At 53.8% G+C, this 24,206-nt stretch overlaps 1 protein-coding gene across 1 annotated transcript in view; it reads right to left on the reverse strand.

The window, feature by feature from the left end:
• Positions 1–23,108, reverse strand: part of QSOX1 (quiescin sulfhydryl oxidase 1) — a 38,728-nt gene extending 15,620 nt beyond the window's left edge. The window contains exons 1-6 of the mRNA XM_058539942.1: positions 22,820–23,108; positions 14,333–14,433; positions 5,906–5,951; positions 5,287–5,389; positions 2,833–2,923; positions 630–775 (exon numbers count right to left, since the gene is read on the reverse strand). Of these exons, the coding sequence (XP_058395925.1) occupies positions 630–775; positions 2,833–2,923; positions 5,287–5,389; positions 5,906–5,951; positions 14,333–14,433; positions 22,820–23,072 (740 nt within the window). The 5' untranslated portion in view covers positions 23,073–23,108. The remainder of the gene's footprint in view (positions 1–629; positions 776–2,832; positions 2,924–5,286; positions 5,390–5,905; positions 5,952–14,332; positions 14,434–22,819) is intronic.
• Between the last annotated feature and the right edge of the window lie 1,098 nt (positions 23,109–24,206).

Below are 24,206 nucleotides of genomic sequence, written 5' to 3' on the forward strand. Positions count from 1 at the left end.
AGGCAAGCCTTGATCTCCCTGGCCCTTGAGTGCCTGCCTGCAGGGCCAGGCTGACAGCAATCATCTGCCCAGGGAGGGTACCAAGGCACCATCTGGCGCCATTTAACGGGCCATTCAGCAGCGGGAGCCTGACAGAGGGGCTGCGGCTGGCCTGATTGTTTTCTCTTGGCATTTTGGAACTGGCTATTGTCTGGCTCCTAATGAACTTTTCTGCAATTAGAAAACCAAAGGGAGGGAGGGTCAGGCATATTTGAGTGCTTGCCAGGCCTGCAGCCTGCCAACGCATCTGTCTCAGAGGAGGATGGGGAACAGGGCCAGGGCTGCGGTGGGGATGGTGCAGAAGTGCCAACTCTGGGTGCGCCAGGGGCCTGAGGCAGGACTCTGGACCTGGGGGCTGGGGGCAGCATTCCAGGCCCAGTCCCCGGGCTGTAGAGGCGCTGTCCCACCTGCACAGACAGATATCTGCTTCTCCTGCAGAGTGCTCCTTGCCCCTCGCAGACTCCTCAGAAGAAGAATCGCAGGAGAAAGAACTTGCCAGCTCCTGTAAAAGGCTGGCAGCCTCTCTAGGCAGGAAGAAAGGATGAGCACAGGGAACGGGGAAGAAGGGGACAGAGAGACATTGCACTCACACGGGCACCCGGGAGAAAGAGCCATTCCGAAACAGCAGGTAGCAAGATGGGAAGTCGGTGACACCAAACTTGCTCACCACGTCGGCCTCCGTGTTCAGGACCCTGCGTACTGCTATGCCTTGGTGCTGGGACAGGTCCAGAGTCACCTGCAGAGACAGTCAGATATCTGGGGGGCCAAGCCATTGGGCAGAGGGGGCCCTGGGTAGGCACCTGGTAGCAGCTGTGCTCCACCCACTCTGAACTTTCAAAAAGTAGACTGTTGTGAGAGTGACAAAGTCTCATGCCACCAGCTGCATCTAACCCACAGGCAACAAGTGACAAACACCACCTGAGAGGAGGGGCCTTGGAATTGTGCAGACTACACAGCCTGAATTTTCTAGAGCAGTCCCAATTGAATTTTCTTTCCAACGCAAGCAATTCGTAAAATGTGGTTTCATTTTTATTCTTATATTTATAAGGCTTTCTATCTATATTCCAAATCAGAAAAATATACTTAGACATGATGATTTTATTTTTAGAAAGAAATGAGGGGAAACATACTATTAGCTACCATTTATTGAGTATGTATTATGTGCTGTAGATAGATTATTTCATTTAATCTTCCAGATAACTCTAGACACAGGACCCGTCATTAGGCTCATTAGGAGCCCAGGCGAGGCTGCGCAGGATGCTAGGGCTGCCTGGGCTTGAATCCTGGCCCCACCAGCCTACACCGCTCCCTGACTTGATTTCTTTACTTGCAAAATTGAATAATAACAACACCAACCTCACAGAGCTGTGAAGAGGACTGAATGGGTTAATTTTATCTAAGTGCTTGTAACAGTGACTAGCACACAGTAGGTAAATAAGGAGTCATTAAAAAAATAAAACTATTGCAGATGAAGACACTGAGGCTTAGACGTGAAGTCACGCATCCAGCCAACAAGCGCCAGAGCCGGGCTGTGAATCCCAGGTCAGTCCGGCTCCAGAGCCTGGGCTCTCGGCCACTGTGCCCTCTTGCCTCTCAGTCTTACCATCCCTGAGCACCTCTGCAGGGACATGGGGCTCCCGACTTGGTCCACAGGGGCCCCTGCCCCTGGTTACTCAGTGGACCAGGGTCGGAGGGGTAAAGAGAAGAGCTGATTCCAATCAGCATTTATCAGTCACCTCTACGTGACGGGCATGACCCCAGGCATGGACTGGGACCCCATAAGGGGTAGATACTCCTTCAGCAAAGCTCTCTGCCCCCTCCCCACACCCCTGTGCTTCTCCTCTCAGGACTGCGAGGTCTCGAAGTAGCTCAGAGCTTGATGAGTTTCAGGAGGAGAACGATTTAGAGCCAACAGTGGTGTTTAATTTCGTCTCCACTCTTGTGTCTCTTCTATTTCCTTGCACTGCCTTGGAACGTCTCCCACGCACTGGCCCGTCCCTGTGCATCTGGGAAAGGCCCACGATTGGTCTGCAGAAGTCCACGAGCCAGCAGTGGAATGGAGAGCTCTCTGCGTGAGTCCAGAGGAATGGATCTTTATAAAGCACCAAAAAAAATAAAAACTCTGTGCCACCTACTAACCCAGGCCCTTTGCCTAAACTGCCTTATTTGACTTTCCCAACAACACTGTGAAGAAAGGTCATTATCACTACTTTATAGACAGGGAGATGAGGCTCAGAAAAGTTGAGTAACGTGGTAAGGACACGTCACCTAAGTGATGCAGTGCCCGTCCTGTTATCTGCTTCACCTGGGCAGGGACCCCATTTCCTCATGAGGGACAGGAGGATCTCTGATGTTCCCTCCCCTACACTTGTGACTCCAATTCTACGCAGCGGGTCGTGTGGAAACAATGTGGGCTGTGGAGGCAGACAGACCTGCTTCAAAGCCCGGCTCTACCAAGTTACCGGCCCTGTGATCTTGGACATGTTATGTGATCATCTTCGTTAATTGTGAAGATTAGCAACTATATGTGTCAGTAATCTAGTCCAACGCTCAATAAACAGCAGGTGTTATCATATTTGGTTTCGATGAGGGAGATAAAACAGTCACAAAGGTTTTAAAACAAGAAGGTCCAGCTCCTGCACTTCCCGTTTCTCCCAGCAGGGGTCAGGCCAGTGCCGGGCTAAGACGTGCCCGTGGACGAGACCCTAGAAGTCGCAGATGAGCCTTGCTCCTGAACTCATTGGCACTCCCCAACGATACGCAGGAGTAGCAGGGACTCTGAGGGCAGCTCACCTCTCTACCCAGGTAGGAGCTTTCCTTTTCAAAGATCAGGGCCAGGTACTCTTCGTTGTTTCTATCAAAGAATTCATCAATCTCCTTCAGCCTGCAAGAGACAACGCCGGCAGTCACTCTCCACAGCCGGTGGGAAGAAAGCAAAACTGCTCCTGACACCGGATGTGGCTGACACAGTACTGCGAGCACAGCCATGAAACTTCCTCCTCTTTCCCACACAAGGCCTTGGGGAGGTCTCCTCCACCAGCCCTCCAGTGGGAGTAAACCAAAAACCTTTAGTCTCAAAGGACGGTGCCTGTTACCTACCCCTGGTTCTTCATCTCACCCACCTTGATTTGTTTTTCATCCCATCTTTTTAAGAGTCAGGACTGAGCATGAGGCTGTCCGGGGAGGAGCACTGGGGAGGGTGCTTTGAGATCAGGTGTCTATGTTCTGGGAAAGGCCCAGGCTTAGTGAATATGGTTTGTATTGGTCCCCTAAGAGACTGGCGTTTATAACCCATCAGACACAAGCCTTGATCTGTGGCAAGTCACCACCAGCTGGGAGGTTTGCTTTTTCCTCTCCTGGAGCAGGCATAAAAAGAGAATTAAAGAATCAGAAAGTCCTGGGCGCAGGAGACCCTAGAAGCTATCTAATCCAACCTCCTTATTTTAAGACGAGGAAACTGAGGCCCAGAAAACAGGTGGAAATAAAAAGGTAAATTTTATCATCCCCCCCAAGTAAGAGAATTAAGCTACAAATTGTCTTAAAAACTCAAAGTTTCAACAAAAAAATAACTAGAATACAAAAATGATTTGTTTCCTTATTCCAGTTAGAAGCAGAACATCATCACACATGCTCAAGAGGCGAGCAGGTGAGAAGGCACTGGGAGACTGCGTCTTCTTTTTATCCCCAACCTGGCGAGCTATTTCCCTCTTCTGGATCCAGTGACATGGGAATGGTCATCTCTAAACAGAAGGTGCAACATGGGGCCAATGCTGGAGCCCAGCCTAGCGACAGTACAGATAGATATGCTAGCGAGGTGGGGGTCAGAGCGTACCCCAGTGGGTGGATGAAAACAGGTGTCGTGGAGACCAACAGCCTCTGGGCTGGCATCAGGTGGCCTCTCAGACTACTTCACTAGACGTCACCTAGGCTGGCAGGATAGCAAGTCCTACGTGGCAGCCAGCCTACTCCCATCCTTTCCCACTCTGACTACCAGACCTGTCATCACACAGCTCTGCCTCCTTCCTAAAGCTCTTCAGAAGGATCACTTGGAGAGAGGCTGGCAGGTTTACCTGATTTGTTGCTTTGGGGAAACCCTCAGGGCTGAAAATGCACCATGAGGGATGTGTGTGTGTAAGGAGGAGAGAGAGACACACAGTCATTGCGAAAGGGAAGAAGTAAGGAGCAGGGTACAGGTTGGCATGGGTGTTTCCTGGAGAGATGGGGTCTGCTTGTGGAACCCCAAACCACACCAAGACTATACGCTGGGTCCAGGGTCTCCGTGAGGCCGTCTGGGAGAATGGAGAATTGGGAAAGATGATAAAGGAGTCACTGTAAGTTGGATTCAACCCCAACCGACACTTGCACACACAACCTCTCGGCCTTGGTTTTCAAGAACACCAGTACAAACTGTGTGGGCCCTGAGCACAGTGCTGGCCTCGGGAGGCCTTCTCAGCCCCTGGCCCTCCACTGTGTTCTGAGGCTGGGCTCCCTCCAGCAGTCCCTGCTGGTACTTGGATTTGTGCCTTCTTGGCAAGAGTCCCTGAGGCAGACTTTATCCTATCTTAAGTTCTCATCTAGAAGTGCAGGACCTAGTGTTTATCTGTCTCCTGCTGTGGGAGAGTCAGAGCAAGACGCCAGGCACCTCACTGTCCTGGAAAAGAGGCAAGCCTGAAGCCTGCCTGGCGGGCGGATATGGGCCACCAGCCCCCGTGCCTGAGGCCCTGCAGCACAGGGAGCAGTCACATCCTCCATCCCCGCCCCCCGCCACGGCCACTGCTCAGAAAACGACCACCTTCATTTTACAGAGATGGGCCTTTCCTCTCCTCAGCCCCTCTCCTCCTCCTCTAACCGGCATTTGCTTTCCCTTTTCCCTCCCCATGCCCACGCCCTCAGTGACCCTCCCTGGGCTAGATCCTGTGAAATTCTGCTGCATCCCCAAACGTTCCTGAGGACAGGCTGTGAGAAGCAGCAGCAGGTATGACCTGGAGAACTCCCGCCCAGCTTTTCTTTCCCACCTGGCGGATGGGCCCTTGTCAGTCAGCCCCAGGAAGATGGGGCTCCCGGATAGGACCTCCCTCCACCAGCTCCTCCAGAGCAACTCTGGGCTCTGGCCAACCGGGGTGTCTGCCCCACAGGCAACAAGAAGAATCAAGCTGGGTCCTCTTCCCGGCTGTGCCCACCATGCTCTCGCTCCCAGCCCTGTGATCCCGGCCCATGCTGCACCAAGCCTGTCCCAGTCCCAAATACCTGGCAGGCTCCAGTGGGGGACAGGCCGGGGGCCACGTGTCACTATGGGACTCCAGGGCGTCAATGAGCCTCTCCCGCAGCGTCTGCACGTCAGCACCAGCCACTGTAAATGAAGAGGGACACGGCGGGAGGGGCGTCAGGAGAGAAGAACGAAGCACAGGGCCCTGTCAGCTTCACTCACAGAAACAAAGAGCCCAGGGCGCGAGCCAGTTCTGAGAGGAAGAGAGCAGTCAGTCCTTCTCCGTACTAGAGTGGGGGGTGGGGCTGCTCCTGCCGCCCTAAGCAATGCAAGGGGACCCATCCCTCAGAGGGCAGGAGGGTCCCTCAGACCTGGGGCTGTGTGGTCTGCCCCTCTGGATGCCAACCCCACTTTGACATGAAAGGTTATTCAGGGAACATGGTGACCCTCTCCCCTTCTGGATGGCCTAAAACGGAGGGGCTTCTTCAGGCTGGCTGGGAAGGACACTTTTAGGACACAGGTTCGGCTTTCACTCGGGGAACCCCTCACCCTGTAGGCCTTGCTGGGCTCTCTTCACCCCAGTAGAAACCCAGGGAAAAGAGGGGGGCCGGGAGAGGAAGACGCTGACGCCAAACGGTCAAGGAGAGCCAGGACACTCACCTGGCAGCGCTGCTCCTGAGCCACTCTTGGAAAAGGCCTTGAAGAACTGGAAGCAAGCACGCAGGTACAAGTCAGTAACACGGAGCTAACGCACCACACTCGCGCCAGACGGGTCTGCGTTTAGACCCAGCTACTTACTAAACGGAGCAACTGTGGGCACATGACTCCACTTTTATGAGCCTCAGTTTCTTCAAGTATGAAATCAGAACAGGGAGGTTCTTGCCCTTGGAGCTGGACACCGATTCCTTTCCCTGCTGTCCTCACGTCCAATCCCGAGCCCACAGCTCTGAAGCACCGAGAGAGCTGGGGGCAGCAGCTCACACCCTTCACAGAGGTGCACTGTGTCCGTAAAGCACTAGTACCTAACCCCTCATGACTGGAAGACATTTACGGTAAGAGTGAACATGAAGACCATTGCTGTTTTTCCTTGCAGACCCATCTGAAAGAATTAAGTGCAGTCACTTCACACCCCCGCCCCCCGCCCCCCGAAAATGTTAGCTGCCCTCTGAGGCCATCTGTTCTTGCTCCTCATCTTGAAAAAGAGCCCAGAGGAGGGTCTCTGTCCATCAAGAACTCCCAGCATGGCTCAGCAGACACTTCCCGAAGGGAGGAGTCTCCAGTTCAGGTCCCACTGACTGGGGGCTTGAGCCCCTGAAGAAACACGTCTTGTTACAGACAGGCCGATTTAACTCATCACCTTGCCCTCTGTTCCCCTTTATATGACACCCCGGGGCCAGTCTGTCACCTCCTGGGTGAGAGGGCAGAGAGAACAGAGGAGAACTCCTCAGAATCCGGGCTTCTGCCTAAGAGGCAAGAGAGCTGCCAGAGCTCTGGCCTGTGTTCTCCTGGGCTCAGGAGGGAACAGAGTTGCTGTCCTGACAGACAGCCACTTAACTGCCTGGGGAAGAGCCCGCAGGCTGGGAAGAGGCTCTTCCTGAGGACCCTAACCTCGGGGCCACCTGTAGCTACCGTGGGCCTCCGCCTCCAACAGCATGGCCATCTGGCCTTATCCCAAGCTGGTGGTTGAGTGCCCTGGGGTCTACCAGACCTGGGTTCAAGGCCTGGCTTTGCTACGCTCTTACTGTGTCACCTTGGGCAATCCAATAACCTCTCTGAACCTTCTCATTTTTAAGGTAAGGATGACACCATCTACCTTGAAGAATCGCTGTGAGGATTCACAGACAATACATCTAAAGTGCTCAGCACCGAACCCGGTGCATACAGTAAGGAATCAATAAATGTTATCATCATCATCATCATCATCCCCTTCCCTTGTTCCTACCTTTTAAACACTAGGAAACACTGATCAGCTAGCATCTGTTTGTTCCAGCCATTTGCAGGTAGAGAACTAAAAAACACCTGCCCCCCTTTCCCACGTGAGGAACAAAGATGCAGAGAAGCCACCCACCTCTCCTCTCCTGCAGCCTTCTCCTGCTCCCTCTGACCTCACTGGACCCAAACTCCAGGTAGCTGCTTTATCCTCTCTCTTTTTAGAACATTAATATAAACTTTTATTCTGGATGAAAACCAGCCACTGATACATGCCACATATATTTATAATAGTGTTCTCTGCACTTATTGAACAAATTTTGAATTAAGAAAATTATGTTATCCTAATATTTGTAAAAATGATCACAAATTTCCTGGACTGTGACATGAGATCAAGTAGACAAAGCACGGTCAGGCATTTATGGACTGATGTTGTTTCTCAGAAACAAAATTTTAAAATGCACCTATTTGGGGTTTGGTTTGCTTACAAATAATAACCCAGAGGATGATCTTTACAGCTGTAGTTATTCACAGTGATGGCGCCCTTGTTTATGTACAGACAGAATAGACTTCAACTTGTTTCCATAGACATAAAAACACTACTGACTTCACGAAGCATTCAACTGTGTGGCTTTCCTATAGCTGGTTATTTTCAGCTACTAAAAAATAACTTTTCTTCGTCAACCACCGGGTCACTGAAATCTGAGCAGGTGCCTTATTAAAAGGGGCTGGCTGGGGCCGGCCTGATGGCATAGTGGTTAAGTTCGCAGGCTCTGCTTCGGTGGCCCGGGGTTCGCCTGTTCGGATCCTGGGGGCGGACCTACGCACCACTCATCAAGCCATGCTGAGGCGGCGTCCCACGTAGAGCAACTAGAAGGATGTACAACTATGACATACAACTATCTACTGGGGCTTTGTGGAGAAAAGAAAAGGGGGGGCTGGCATTACCTCCATCAAAAGGCACCCTCCTTGGACCCCAAGTGAACCTCCGGAAGCCATGGGCAGTGTGGAGTCAGACAGGAGCCACAGTGAGCAAGAGTGACACAGTGGGATGTAGGGACTCGAAGACTCCCCACCCCATGAGATACAGGGCTACAGAGAAGGCCTCCTGCCCTCCTCCAGTCACCTCTGTGCTGTCACGCAGCCTTCCCTTCTGTCCTCAGAAGCTTCCCATCCACCTTCCAGCACCACGTCACCACCTGAGCTCTGGCTCTCACACCTCACACTCTTTAGGAACTTTTTCCTATCAATTAATCTCTCGTTCATCTTTCCTTTTTTCTGCCAGCTCCTTCCCTATGCCTACAAATTGATTCAAATCCTCCTAATCTGAATTTTTTAAAAAAGAAAGGACAGGAAGGAGGATGGGACTAGAGACAGCCTCCTTCCTTCCTTCTCCAGGTATTGCATTCCCCGGTTCCCCGCACTGCCGCATTTCTCAGCATCTGCTCTCACTCCTCCGACTTCCCGTCTGTCCCTTCCCATGACCAGCTGGCTGTGGCTGTGCCCCTCCACTCAGCTGACCTCCTCTTTGGCCGACCCAGCAGCCTTCCCAGCCCCCTTTCGCTCCCTCGGCAGTATCCGAGGTCATCACTGCCTGCTTTTCCCCCATGGCCAGGGTTTATCACTTTTTGTGCCACATTTTCCTGACATGCTCCTTCTCCGCTTCATGTCACCACTGTCCCTTAGTTTGCCCGACACTGACGGGGCCTTCTTGGCCACCTTCACAGCCTTTCCCTCGCCCTGGACTCCTCTCCTGTGCTCGCACCCCTCGCCATCCCTGTCCCAGCCTCTCCTCCAGCCACACCTCAGATTTTGACTCTCTTCTGTTTAAAAAGCTCTGGGTGGCATCGTCACTAATGAAGGGCTCAATCTGTGCTTTTGAATGAATGAGTGAACAAATGAATGAACCCACAAACAAATCTATTGTTTGTATCCCTTGCCAATGGTATCTACTTTGTCTAAATGATTTGCAATCTGCCCCTCCCTCAGGTCCTCACCCATCCTAGACTTCTGTTTCCTCCTGGTGCCCTCCACACAAGTGTTGGGGCACCCCCCACACACACACTCTCCAAGACTGAGTCCCCCTCCCCCAACCTGCTCCTCCACCCATGTTCCTTATCTCACCCAGGGACTGCCCCCCTCCCTGTCACCCAGATAGCACCTCCCTCTCCCCAATCCCATCATCCAGTCAGTCCACAGCTCTGTGAATCTGACCTTTGTGATACCTCTTCAGCATCCTCTAGACCAGGGCCCACCACCTGCCTCCTGGCCTACAGCAACAGTCCCTTCCTGTCCTCCTTTCCCGCCCTCAGAAATTTTAATATGCCCAATCTTTTCATTCTCCAACCGTCTTCCTCACTGCCGCTTTGCTGAGTTTTCTAAGGCACAATTCTGGTCTGACCATGTCACTCCTCCACAAATCTCTTCCGTGACTTCCCATGCCAATGAACAGTGCCCCAGCTCACTGCACTCGAGGCCCTGCAGGATCTGACCCCAAACTACCTCCCACTGCCCCACACTCCCTGCACTTCAGCTACAATGGACTTCAACCTGAACCTTCCACCCACCCGCCTACCCCCTCCCTGACTGGGAGGGCAGGACTATAGCTTATTCATTTCCACAAGCCCCCGAGTGCCTGGCACAGTGTCTAGGAGATGGAAGTACTCAAGACATCTGTTTAGTCGAGCAGCGACTCTCTGCCCTTTGATTATCTTGGAAGCTCATGTAAAAGTCACATTAAAATCTAGTCAGGGAGCATTTTTGTCCTCTTATTAAAATGCATCCTTATTAAGTCCGCTGTTGGAACCGTGTGCCCTACCCAAGGAAACCACCATGGCTCCTTGGAAACAGGCAATTAAGACCCAGCTGTGAGTCCTCTTTTCTCCAGGAGCAGTCAGCACCCAGTCCCATTCCTGTCAACACTTTGCATAGGAGCTTCTGCCTCCCCCCACCCTGGAGCCCCTGGAAGACCTCTGTGTCTCCCCAAAGGCAAGAGACCAGGGGGCATCGGGCAAGTCTTTACCAACCTATCCAGGAGCAACTGCCGTCCTGTCGTCCAAGGGAATGCACACTTTTCAGTGGTGACCATCGATGGCACTGAATCCAAGCTTTTAAAACCAGTTTTAAGGAAAATGACCCAGCCTCCAAATATCTTATGGCGAGGATCCACAGGCTTAACCATTCCTACGCTGGAGACTGTCAGTGGAGAAGACGCGTGGAAGAGAGCAGGTGACTGCGGAGAGGCGCCCATCTCCTTTCTCCATAGAGAGGCAGAGACCTCTTTCTGGGTCCTGTCTCCCTCCCTGACATCTCACCCTCTAGCAAGAGCCACATAAGGTAACAGCCCAGACCCTGTACCCCTACAAGGTGTCCACACTCCCAGCCTCGAACTCCAAGACCTCCCATTCCTGCGCTCCCTCCTCCCCGTCCTGCCTCTGCCCTGCACATGAGCCTCTGCTCCAGCCAGACCAGTCTGCTCAACATGCCACACAGTCCCGCCCACATGTGGCCTTTGCTCTCACCTCCTCCCCTGCCCACGCTCCTCTCTCCTAGCCAAACCCCACCCATCCTTCCACACCAAGCACAAGCCCCCGCCTACAGGAAATCCCTCTCTGACGTGTGAGGGAAAGAGCTCAGTGAGCCCAGGCAAACTCCACAAGCTTTCACTGTACACACACCACTCACTCACTGCCTGTCAGCGAGCTGGTGAGCTCTGAGTGTCCCTGTGGACAGGACTTTTGTGTCTGGCCTCTCCCACGACGTGCAGTGCTGAGCACCCAGCAAACATTTACTCAACAGCTGCAGATGTTTGGACTGCCTCGAATACAGTGCCCAGAGGAGCTACCACGAGCCCCACAGAGCAATGGGAAGGAAGACAACTCACGTTTACTGAACTCCAAGTAACACCGCACAGCACCGCGGCTCACTCACACGTGAGATCTCATATCACACTTGGCAACAATCCTATTAGAGAGATATTATCATCCCATTTTTACAGACAAGGAAACTGAGGCCTGTGGCTGGGGCATGGTTAAGTGACTTCCCAAGTTACATACAGTAAGCAGTGGAGCCAGGATTTGAACCCATGTCAATTATCTCCTCAGAATCTTGCAAAGGGAAGACTTCTGTCCTCTCCCAGCCCCATGCCACTGCTCCCTGTAATTGTGATCCCAACCAGGCCTTTGGCCACAAAGGCTCCTATTCCATTACCTGCCGAGGGGCACTCCTTGGCCCATGGTAAAGCCTCTCCCCTTAGAAGTTCCAGCCTCTAGGTCCTCAAGTGCCAGCCAGAACCTGCTGTAAACTAGTCCCTCCCTCCCCCGCCCCTTTGTTTTCTTCCAGCTGGGTTCCAGCCCCAGTCTGATGGGGCCAACCCACCCCTCTGGGCCAGCTGTTTGCTCAACAGGCTGGGCAGGTGGAAGCTCACTGTTTACTCATGGTGACAAGGGGCAGAAGGCAGAGGAAAGGGACAATGACACGTCACTGGGGGTGGCCAGACTCCTGTGTGGGCCTGTTCCCAGCACACCAGCCACACTCTCTTCCTCCTATTCAACACGTGTCCTCATCTTAGAGCTCTCACAGCCTTTATGGGTAGGGGTGAGGACAGGCTCCAGTCCCCAGGGGACAGCAGACAGGGCAACAAGTTTCCCTCTCTGGCCTGCTGGCAGCCAGGCCAACCTCTGGGGTCTGCACTGCGTCTAGGGCATCCAGCCAGGATGCCCACAGGCACATCAGGCTCTCAGTGGGCCAGAATCCCTGGAGGTCTGGAATCTGTTTGAGTAGTATTTTCCAAACAACTAGAAGCAACCTAGCAGTAAAAGCAAAATGAATTTTGTGAATCACAGCATTTTGTAAAAATAGAAGAGAAAATATCAGCATGCACTACACGTAGTAAGAATAAATATTGTTTTATGAAACTTCTGTTGTAGTGATAACAGATACAAACCAACTTGTGAATCTCACTGTAAAATGTCTATGTCTTACTGCAGGTCACAGTACAAATGTTTGAAAGCCACTGCGTAGGGCCTGAGAGCGGAGACCCACCAGGAGCATGGACCACCTGCACCTGGACTAGAGTCCTAAGGACGGGCACGGAGCACCTCTCCCTGCAGAAACTGAACTGCAGGCTCCTTGGGAGAGGCGGGGAGGGCACTGCCCAGGGAGGTCACAACACCGGTCTCTGGAGCTCTTAAGAAATGGATAGATGACTACTAGCCCGGCCCAGCCAGGTGTGCCCATGTGGAGGCAGGGGAAGGTCAAGAAGACTAGCCCAGGGCCCTCCCAGCTCCCTCCTTTGGCCAGCTGGGCGACTAAGGAATGATGAATCACTTGAGGCATCCAGGCTGCATGTGCTGCGTGACCTGGGTAGGCACTGAGGAACTTCTGGATCTCCCGACTGCCTGGGTCACCTCCTTCATACACACGGAGCCCCAGCCCCTCCTCGGCAGAGACAGAAAACCCCAGGTGCCAGGCCCCACAGAACCCCAACAGGCCGTCCTGACGCGGCCACAGTACAACACTGATCCCTTCCCTGGGGGCTGGGCAGTGGCTGGACCCTGTGCGAGTCCTCACTGAGAGAAGTCCCAGCCTGTGAACGAGGACGCCTGCTGCCAGACTGGTTTCCCACAGCTTCCCACTCAGGGCTGCTCACCCTGGCTCAGCAAAAGGAACAGAGTGCCCTGACCCCCCCGCCCCCGTACAGTAATTTAGAATATTTTCAGTTACATAACTTGGGTCTGAGGAGAGGGCAATGGCCCTGCCAGGGAGGTCTTTCACTTGAAAGGGACGACTGATAAGCAATCTCTTTGCTGCCACCTCTAAATGATATGGCAGGAGCCGCTGACTCAGCACGCTGTTCCCCAGACCAGCTGGGCCTCAGCTGAACCAGGCCTGGGCCCTGACCCTATGCGCAGCAGGAGTGTAGGAGGGAGCTCCATCGGGCTCTGGAAACCTTGAACCCAGAGGAAGATTTCACTGGGCGTGAGGAACAGAAAGGTCACAGGGAGTTAGAACTAGACATTCTTGGAGGAACCTTGAGCCTAGCTTTCCAGATGAATTCTCTTGGCATAATTAGCCTGAGATACGGCTCATGGTTCTGCATGGAACTTGAGGTCTCTGAGCTCAGAGATCACTTGTTCCGGGGACAATGTTTGGCCTTTCAGTTTTCAAAGGCATTTCCCGATTATTCTTTGTGGCTATAGAGGAAACTGCTTTTCTGGATGCCATTCTCTTGTGACGAGGCTAATTATTTCTAGCTGGAGGTAGAGAGAGAGAGAGATTCGAGTTTGAATTCTCAAATTTGGAAGAGAACTAATTGGATTACAGCCGGGCGTGAGCCCAGGGAGAGTGCTGAGTAGAACTGCACAGCCCTGCCGCTCTGCGCTTTCGAGGGCCTCCTGTCTGAGAGCCTTGGAAGTAGATCAGATGTTAATTAAGCTGCTGATGCCCCGCGGTGAGCAGGCTGGCAGGCAAGGAATCACCAGAGAGGTCCAGCTACTCTCAGCCAGAGCTGGGGTGACGAAGCCCTCATGTGCTGGGTGACTCCCATGATGGGGATCCGTGCTGCCTGAGGCATTGGCATTTTGACCGTGGGGTGAGGCTATCCTGACAGGTCATTTTCAAGCTACCAGGGTTCAAGGCACTTGCCTGATGAGGACGAGGCTTGCCAGTGTCTCTGGGGTCCTTTCCTGGGGGACCATTAGGCCCCCTGAGTCTGATCCTGCCCATGGATGGGTCAGAGCCTGAAGCCTGGTTTTATAGGGTTAGATCAGACCTCTAAGGTTAGGTCAGGAGGGAGAGGAATTGGAAGGAGGCCCCCGGGAGCTCTCACCAGCCCAGGAGATGATCACCTCACAGCTGAGATCCGCCCACCCCAACATACCCACACAGAGCCCTTTCCCTTATAAAGGGAGAATTTGCCAGACCAAATGAACCTCCTTCTTTTCTGCCTCCCAATTCACATCCCTTTCTGCCTCTAAAACAGGTGTCTCATCAGGCAAAGGGGCAGTGCTCCACGGGCTGGGGTTTACACAGACCAAGCCCAGAAGCATGCGAGAGCCCCACAGAGCGCAGCAGCCCGGCAGCCGCCAGGGAAGCACGGAGCAGCTGGCAGATGCTCCTCCAGCAGCCCTGGGCCCGCTCTCCCGCCTCGCCACACACCCTCACAGTTGGGAACCCAGGGATGTTGAAGTCTCTGCAGACTGCGGTGTTGGTCTCGTCAGCACAGTCCAGGGCAGCGAGATTCAGCGCCGGCCTCCAGGCTGAAAGGACAAAAATACTGAGGTACGTAAGAGGGGCTGGCACCTCTGCCCGCTTACCTCCCCCATGAACACCCACAGTACCCGCCCCTAAAGCTCTGATGAGAAAGGTCACCCTTTCCTCAGAAAAGGACCTCGGAGATAGTCTAGTTATTCTGCATTTAGCCTGTGCTTCGGACACGGATAACTGCACAAGCAGTGCTGTCTTGAATGGCATCTTTGTTCCTCCATTATTCTGCGGCGGGGGAGGGGCGCAGGGGCTGAAGAAAGATGTGAGGTGAGCCTGGCCCTCCTGAGGAAAAGCCCTGAGGTTGCCTCTGTCCCCGCTGCCCTCTAGAGACTATCAGTTCCAGAAGGGCGGACAGCATGCCTGAGGAGGTTTAGAATTCCCCAGTGGACGCTCAGTGAAGGTTTCTGTGGCCAGAAGTACTGGCAGTCAGCCCAGCTTGGGAGGGTAGGACACAGGGTGTTGGGGACTAGCGCCCCAGCAAGAGATGGAGGCAGGAAATCTAGGGGAGCAGGGGAAGGCACTGGAATCTACGAACCACAGGGAAAGAAGCCCTGAGGCCACAGCCACAGTCTGGAAGGAAATGAACAGCTCCCGGAGGCTAGCTGTCTGGGCGCCCTGCTCCTTCATCAGGCCCCAGGCTGCAAGTCCTCCCTCCGCTGAAACTTCCTGGCAGAGAGGATAATGGCACCGTTCTGGGCCACAGCCCAGGATCTGGGAGACAGAAAACAAACTCATCTACCAGGCAGGCCTCCTGAGCATCTACCAAAGTTCCACATGACCACGAGGCTGCTCCGGATGGAAGGCAAGACATTCACACGCGAAGCCGCAGAAATGGTGAGGTGGCGGTGGGCTGGCGCCACGCCACGCGGCACAGAGCTCTAAAGGAATGTGGACACAGGAGAGACCAGCCCTGGGGACTAAGCATGGGCCTGGCAGGAAAGGTGGAAAGTGAGTGGAACCTTGACAGGGAATTGCATGAGCAATGTGAGGAGGGGAGAGGGCTAACCAGCCTCTGCAAGGGGCTCTGAGAGAGAGGTCTGACTGGAGAGGGGGCTCTCTGGGGAGGCAAGCAGGGGCCAGAGTGTGAGCGCTTGTCTGGAGGGGTCTGGCTGACTCCCACAGCCCCCTGGAGCCACTAGCATCTCTGGGCAGAGGATTTCACGCAGGCTTAGGGGGCCCTAAGCCTCCCCTCTGGAGCAAGATGAGGTGGGGGTGGAGGATTTACACAGGCAGCCCACCCAGTACCCACTAGGTACAGAATACTAATATCTGAATAATATTGCTGAGAATCATGGCTTTGCAGGGACGTCTTACTTCACCCCAGAAACTGTTCCTTATGATGTCTGAAAAAACATGATTTCAGAAGGCTTCAGAGCTCCCAAGAACATTTTATGCCCAAGGAAAGCAGTGTTACCCTTATTTCCACGAGAAAGATGCAGGAAGAGCCAGGACACCTCCCAGACAACCCCTGACCCATCCCTCAAAGGAAAGGCTCCCAACGGCTTGGAGCAACTAAGCTGGTCCTCCTTGGGCTGACATAAGTGGGGGAACTGGGACTGTGAGGCAGGCCTGAGGCAACACCTACTCCTTTCTCATCCCTACTCCCTCCTCTTTCTTTCTTGCCGGCAATCTACTCGTGGCATTGAAGTTTCTAGAATCCTGGCAGGAGGGAGTGAGTTGGGCGGGGAGGGGTAGTAAATGGAAGCGTTTAGCAGAGACAGGTGAGCCACATCCCATCATGCTATTTCCCCAACTTCCTCAACCCCCGGTCACACCAAACCCCTTTGGGGGGGCTCTCAGCTCCCCTGGCACATGAGGGCAGCAGGTTAAGCTTGTCCAGATATCTGCAAGCTGGCTTGCATCCTTCAGCTTTAAACCTCACTTGCAGAACAGCCTGCACAAAATGGTGGCTATGGTCAGGGTCTGCTCTATGCCAGGCTCAGGACAGCATCCCTCCTGCCCTCCCTGACACCCCGCTCTCCCTTGACCCCTCCCCACACTGCTGGCACCACTGGGTAGGGCAGAGTCGGCAGTCTGCCCACACAGATCTGCTAATCCCAACCAGCCTCCAATCCTGTCCACTCTCCCTCCCAAGTCTCTCCCCCCACCCTCCATCTCCTCTCCCGTCCTGAGTTCTTTACTCCCCTCACCTCTAACCTGCCCTCCACGTCTAGTGGGCTAGTGCAAGTCCTCAGAGCAGCTCCTCTCCAGATACACATCCTATTCCCCTCCCAGCTGAGGTTCCCCTGCGCTCCACCACCAGCCTTCCCAGCCACAAAGTGATCTCTTCTATCCATGGATCTGGTTATGTCGCTCTCCACTCAACATTCTGGGGTGGCTCCCCTTGCCCTTAAAAGAAAACCTTTACTCACAAGCCATTCTTGATCTGGCCCCTGCCCACCCACCCAGCCTTCTCCTACCACTTCCCCAAACTATGTTCCGGGAATGCTGAGGGTTTCCTCCTTCCCTGAGAGCACAGGGCTCTCTCTGCTCTCCAGGCCACTCCCACAGCCACCTTACCCTCCCAGCAAACTCCCACTTGTCAGGTACAACTCAGTGTGAACACGATTTTTCCCCAGGAAGAGCTGCCTAACCAGCCCCAGGCTCAGAGCCCTGCTCATCCCTAAATGTCTCTTCTTTGTTGCCCCCTCACTGCCTAGCTTCCTCATCATCCAGCACAGACTAGGTGCTCAGGGACTGCTGACTGGATTATGCAGTCGACGCAGGCCAGGGGCTGGCTCTCAGCAGCTCCAGTGCTGGAACCTCTGCTCTCAGCCTCAGTCTATCCTCAGGTCCAGGTACGAGGGGAGGTTAATGCCAGTCACCTGTGAATGCCCAAGAGCACAGCTGCCCAGGGACAGGGTTTCCCCCCGGATCACAGGCAAAAGCATCCCAGGCCTCCTGTCGATGGCTCATCCCCTGCCCGAGGGAGACCCAGGGAGCGTGAGAAGCACAGGTCACCCCCTATGGCCGTCTGGCTCACTCTAGGCTTGGCTCCTCCTGTTCTGTATCTGGGGCTCTGGTCACCTTGTTTGGGGAGACCCACAGGAGAGGCCCGGTTGTTCTCAAAAGAATCAGTAAGTCAATTAGACATAACAGCAGAAGAGAAGCAATTTTGTGTCCTTCCGCCAGGGAGGGCCCCTGGCTGGGTGACCAAGGACCACAGGCCTCAACTGCTCCTCTCCTCTCCAAGAGTGCAGGCCACCATCCCCACCGCCCGCTGGGGCACGAAGACTCTGAAGGGGCAGGCAGGGGAGAGAACAGAAAGCCAGCGTCAGTGAGCACCCCCTGCACACTCCAGATGATCTCACCCACCCCCTTCCCCCCCGACTGGAGGTGGGCATCACTGCCCCCACTTTACAAATGAGGACTGGACTGAGAAGCCGCCATGATGCCCAAGGGCTGCCAGACTCAAACTCACTTTTTTCCTCTCCACCTCACCAGGGTCAGGATGCTACCCCTATATTTCTACCTTTTGCTCCAATCACAACCTTCCCCATGAGAATGGTAAAAACAGTTTTGTCTCCTAGTTACATACCATTCTCTGTAACTAACAAGTCAGTCAGTGTCATAGACTCAGCTCTTACTGAGATGACAATGAGATCACACGTACAGAGAGTTCATTGTGTGCCTAATTGATCTAGTTTAATGCTCAAAACTACCCTAAGGGGAAAGTAAGAAGGTATTTATCGTTAGAACTGCTCTCTTGACTATAAAACAGATATTAGATAGCCGTGCCCAAGACGCACAACCAACCAACTGTGAATCCGGGATCTGAACCCACAGTTTGAGCCTCTCTGCTAGTCTTAAGACGGCCCAAGACAGAGCAGAGTCAACTGCTCTGTTGGCTTCCCAATCAGGAAACTCCGGGAGGGTGGGGTGCAGAGGCGTGTGAGTAGTGGGGAAAACAGGAACGGTGATGCCTGAAAGTTCTCAGCCCCTTGCTCCTGGAGTCTCTGACTCTTCTCTTCATGCCTTGGTTCCTCGTGCCTCCATGAAATGGAGCCGGTGCCTCTTCTTACCTGCCCAGCCCCAGGAGGAGGGGGAGGGGGAGGCTGGGGCCAGTCAGCCTGGGAGAGTCCTGGCTGAGGAATGTTTCTCAGGAATATCAATGTCAATACCTTAATGAGCCATAACGACATATAAAGATCTGGTCTGACTCTAATCACTATGGGCCTGACTATTCATCATTCCAGTAACTGCACAAGGAATAGAGAGGACCTTTATCTGACTGCTCCACTGGTAAAGGAAAGCTTCATTTAAGTAAAGTGCACTGCTGTCAAAGAGGAACAGAAATGGGCAAGAGAGGCTTTTTAAAGTGTCAGGTGACTTAAATACCACAACCTGCAGGCCTAACACCAAAAAGATCAGCAGTATCAGTCTAGCCCCATTCTTGGGGAGAAAAAAATTTCCTGCCTAGCAAAGTAATTTCTCTACTGACAACAGAGTAAATGAGCAAATGCAGAGGGAAAGGGTGGGGAGGCAAGTGTAGCCAGGACAGCTGTGGACTTTGGGATGGTGGGTGAGGGGATACCCTGTGGTAAGGGGGTGATGGGCTCCTTCTGGAGAAAAAGGCAGCATCCCCGCCCCCACTCACAAGTCCAGGAAGGGGCCCTGGACCCAGAGTCACAAGACTTGCTTACAGCTATAGCTGGCTGAAGCATCGTGAGCTCCACATGTCTCCTCTCTGGGCCTCAGTTTCTTCATGGGTCAAATGAGGGCCAGGATGGATGGTCTGTCATGTCCTTTCCAGCTCTGACTACCAGTTCAGGTGCCAGAGGGCAAATAGCACTTGCCAAGAAAAATACCCATGAGGCCTCTGGGTGTAAAGCAAGCCTGAGCTTCCTTTAATAAGGCAGAGGGCAGACCAACCCAAGCCACCAGGAGCCAGCCAGGTCTAGTGGTCAGAACAAGACCCCCTCAGTTCTCCAGGAATCATCCTGACATGAGGTTTTAGCCAGTGATATGCCATCACCACCACATCCCTTCCTCCTTGTTGTAGGCTTCTGGGCAGCGAGGTCACAGGATGGACAAAATGCCTTCCCCACTGCTCACACCTGGCTGACACCCCAGGTCTGAGTTAAGAGGAGCCACAGCACCACCAGAAGGCTTGGTCACTCACGTTCTCTTTTGGAATCCTGGGAGGCTCATGCCACAGGACTGCGTGAGTGTTCAGGGCCAGGCCCTGTGCTGGGCATCACAGGGGTACAAGTCGGAGAGGTAGTCTACTCCCCGGAGAAGAAAGGGAGGCAAACCAACACTGCTCACGTCACTCAAACAGCCACACCTTACACTCATCTCCACGGCTCTGCATAGCTGCTCTCCCACCTGAAGCACCCTCCTCCTCCACCCACCTCTCCATCCGCCCAGGCTCTGGAGAGTCAGAAAGAGTGGGGTTCAAGAACCTCCCCCAGCATCTGCATAATCTTGGGCAAGTTACTTATCTGTTAAAAAAAAAAAAAAGACTATATCTATGGCTCAGATATTTTCCCATAAACATTATTAATAATAGGGGCCTGTAATGGCCCTTAGCAAAGTACCTGGCATAAGGCAAGTGTGTAATAAACAACCGCTTGAATGAAGGCCTTTGGTGACCGGATTAGCCCTCTGTGACTTTCCCGTTCCCTGAATTTCCACAATGAGAAATGGCTGAGCCTCTCCTTTGGTCCCTTTCAAACACAGCTTCTTACTCTTGCCAATTTCCCTGCTGTGTATAGCTCATTTCCCCAAAAGCAATGTAAACAATGCTCTGCACACAGAGGTCACTCAACAAATATTTGCTGATTGATTAACCAGTGAAGAGGAATGAAGGTCTAAACTGAACACAATCAGTTTCCCGAACATATGGTGAAACAATAAGAGCTGCTCTGGAAGAGAAAGGGCTGAGCCAGGTCCTTAGAAACAAGCGCTCTGCCCACGGCAACAACCGCCCTGGAGAACCTACCCCACAAATCACTGATGAAATGAGCCCTCGCCAGTCAGATTAAATGCCCAAGGCCAGCTAGGCAGGGTTGCAAAAATCTTCTCTCCCCCTGTGACCTTCCATATACTAGCTGCTCCTAGCCAAGATATTCTCAAACCACTGGCAGAGGGCAGGGGCCAACTCCCACGGGCCCAGGGTGGTGTGAGAGCAGCCCCCTGCTGGCCCACAACCAAACTTGCTCAAGAAATCTCAGCATACAGAGATGAGTGAGAACAACGCGGGCCTCTCTGCAGGGCCTCACCAGGAAAGACCCCCTTGGACTGGAGTGAGGGCATTCTTCATCATTGCAGGCCAACAGCAGATTCGGCCAGTGCGCTCCCCTGACATTGTTGAGGGGGCTGACTCACCCCCACAGCTCATGGGAGGCCTCGAGTTTCCACCTAAATCTCTCACCTCCCATTGACTGCGACGCATCTCCACAGGCTTTGATGCTTCCATTTTCCTTTCTGAGGTCCAGTTTTGCTTTTGCTTTTCTTTAGAGAAAGACTGTCACTCCATGCACTGGGGAAAAGACCCCTTTGGGAAGCGGCAGCCCTCATCCAGGGGCAGGCTGGGTCAGTATCTGGATTGCAATTCAGTGGAAAACTCTGGGTTTCGAGAGGCCAAATGAGTCAGCTGGAAGCTAATTCCCTCCAACACTCTCAAGATATAAGAATCTTCTAGATTGAGTCCATCTGTGGCCAATAACGACCTCTTCTAGCCTCAAAGCGGAAATCAATCTAGAAATTTTTATGATGTTCAGGCCCACAATGTCCCCTGAACACCTAACGTCCCCTTAGGTGTTCCAATTCCACGGTCAACATTCTTCCTCCCTCCTGCCCTGACCAGATATGTTGACATTGCTGAAATAGTGTGAAGAGGTACTGAGAAACGCACATTCAGGTGATGGGACCACAGAGGCATGCAGACAAGTGCGTACTTGTAAAACGAAGGTAAAATGGTTTACCAGTTTTATTGAAAAATACCTTTCCAGGACCATATGGCTAACAGATGTTTACCTCTTTCCACGTAGCCACTTCAATAACCACTGTGCAAGCTGCTCAAGGGAAGAGGTAGCCTGAGTTTGAAGACCAACATCTACAAATGCACTATTCTACCATAAACCGTAGAGTTTATCAAGAAATACCAACCGCAGAGCAGGCGAACAATGGTTCCAGTTCTCCCTCCAGGAAAAGGCCTATTCCCTGAGATGCTCACAGTCCTCATTCAGTGACCATTTCAAGTCAGGAGCCCTGCTAGGCTTCAGCACCACAATCAGAAGCAAATCACTACCACCACACCACTCCTGCCCCCCAGATACCCACTCTCTGGGCCAAGCAGAGGTGTGACACCAAAGGGCTCTTTAAATTGTGGGAAGGAAACTCTGAGATGATGTATGTCAAGTACTTATTCAGGAAGGTGTCTGACATATAGTAAGCACTCACTAAACACTAATTACTATTATTAGCATTTTTCCTCAGCTCTAAGTCTTAAGTTTTTAAAAATTTTAACATTTCTATGATAGAGTTACCCTTTAAAGCTCTATACCTTTAGTGGTCTCCTCACCCCTCTAACCCTCAGGCTGTTAGTAAATGAATGATGTGTCTCACAACTGATGGGACTCTTAGAATCAAGGAAATAATGGTATTAGTGGTCAGACCAGTGAATGGGAACATGGAGCAAGGGCCACACACACACCAAGAGACTGCCTTCAGTCAGGCCTCTGGGTTTACAGGCTTAAAACAGAAGGGTCTGAGAGGGTGCATGGACAAGGGGAAGAGAGAAAGATGTGGCCCAGAAGCTAACCAGTAGGAGGCAGCAGGTCAGGAGAGGCCTGGAACTGAGACAGGAAAACTCTGCCTCAAAGGTAAAGCTGAGAAAGGAAGTCTATGTACCAGCGGGGTCAACTGGCCGATGGGTGGGGAAAGGGGGGAGGGGGGGGCAGAATGAGTGTCAGTTCCTTTTCTCCCCAGCACTGATCCCAGCAGCTGGGGGACTTGGCAGGAAGGCGACATGGGTCCCTGAGGGAGAGAAAGGGGAATGCCACAAGGCTGGACTAGAGGAAGCCCTAAGGTGTCAGCCGAGGAGGACAAAGAAGACCCAGTGGCAGGGATGGGGGCAGTAAGCCGGCAGAGGACCGACAGGGGAAGCAGAGCAGGTCTAGGGGCCCAGGCCGCGGAGAGGGGAGACAAGCTCGGGACACCGCCCAAGGGGAAAAACACAGGGAGGGGCGGCAGCCAAAAATGGAGTTGAGGGATGTAAAACAGGGGGGAAGCGGGAAGGGCAGAGAAGAAGAGGCGGGCGGAGGCGATGGCAGGGGGCCGCGTGGGAGGGGCCCTCCGCCGGGCAGGTGGAGGGGGGTCGGCCTGGGTGGGACGAGGGGAACGCCCCCCTCCCCTCCGCCCCCGGCTTCTCACCTTTGACGTCGTTGGCCAGCGCCTTCCACGTCGGGGCGAAAGCGATGCAGTGGCCGCACCAGGAGGCGAAGAACTCCACGGCCCAGGCGCTGGCGGAGCCCAGCACGGCGCCGCGCACCGTGTCCGCCTGCAGCAGCGTCAGCGGGTCGGAGGGCGAGTAGAGCGCGGAGCGCGGGGCCGCGCCAGCGCCGGCCACAGCCAGCAGCAGCAGCAGCGACGGCGGCGGCCCCGAGCAGCGGCCGCACCACCCCATCCTTGGCAGCTGCGCCCACCACTGCGCACAAGTTTCGGACGAGTTGGTGCCGGGCGGCGCCGCAGCGCCTGCTGCCTGGGTCCGGGAGGCGGAGCCACGTGGCCCCGCCCCGCGGGCCCCGCCCCCGCGCCCGGCCCCGCCCCGTCCGCTGGCCGGTGGGCCCGAGAGCCCGCGGGGGCCGGAGCTGGGCACCGGAGCTCGGGACCCGCGCGAGCCCCCGCATCGCGGTCCGCTGAGGCCTCCGAGCTGCGCTCGCCCGGTTCCCGCCTCCGGCCGCAGAAGGCGAGAAGCGCAGCCCAGGCCCTGGAGCCCCCGCCTCCAGATGAAAGGAGTGGGGCGTCCGCGAGGCAAAGGCTCCCACCCCGGCCCGCGTTCAGGTCGCTGCTGGGAACTCGGGGAGGTCATTTGGCTTCACGCGGCCCCGTATTCAACGGAAAAGGAGTCCGTTGGAATAGATTGGACCGACTTACGCTGTTCCAGGGAAGTTCTGGGGATCCCACCAAGCAATAAGACGTTGTGAATTAGAAGCAGGTGGGAGAGAAGAGGGACCGATGGTAGGAAGTCTCTGAGTCTGGGACCACCATGACCCCACAGGGATCAGATGTGCCCACACCCTCTGAAGCCTGTGACCATCTAAGGGAAACATTATTTGAGGGCTTCCTAATCATGGATGAGAAGCCTCCTCCCCACCTTAGGCTGGGCTGGATTGGCGTGGCCATTGTGTGGAAAGAGGATTTCCTCAGCACACAGGTCTGGCCACCCTCATAAGGTTTTTAGGGCGATTACTCCAGTTGGAGCTCCCAGGACCTGGTTGGAGCTCCCAGTAGCCCAGGTCCCCCCCATCTAACTCTCCAGCCTACACACAGCTCTCCCTACTCAAATGTCCCTCTCACAAGTAACCTGGTAACTAATCTTGTGTGCATGTGTACTAGGGTGTTAATGGTTAATTTTCCCTGGTCACCTTTTGTAGTTCCAGTGCTGAGTTATTTTAAGGGGAGAAGGCACTCTGCAGAGGGTTGTCACAAATGCTCTTTTTCTTTTGTGTTTACCGCAAAGCCATCTGAGACTAGATTGGTTACTCATTCAACATTTACGGCGTGTTTTCTTTGTGCCACACGCTGCTCTAGGTACTAA

The sequence above is a fragment of the Diceros bicornis genome, chromosome 4, assembly GCF_020826845.1.
Source record: "Diceros bicornis minor isolate mBicDic1 chromosome 4, mDicBic1.mat.cur, whole genome shotgun sequence".
NCBI lineage: Eukaryota > Metazoa > Chordata > Mammalia > Perissodactyla > Rhinocerotidae > Diceros > Diceros bicornis.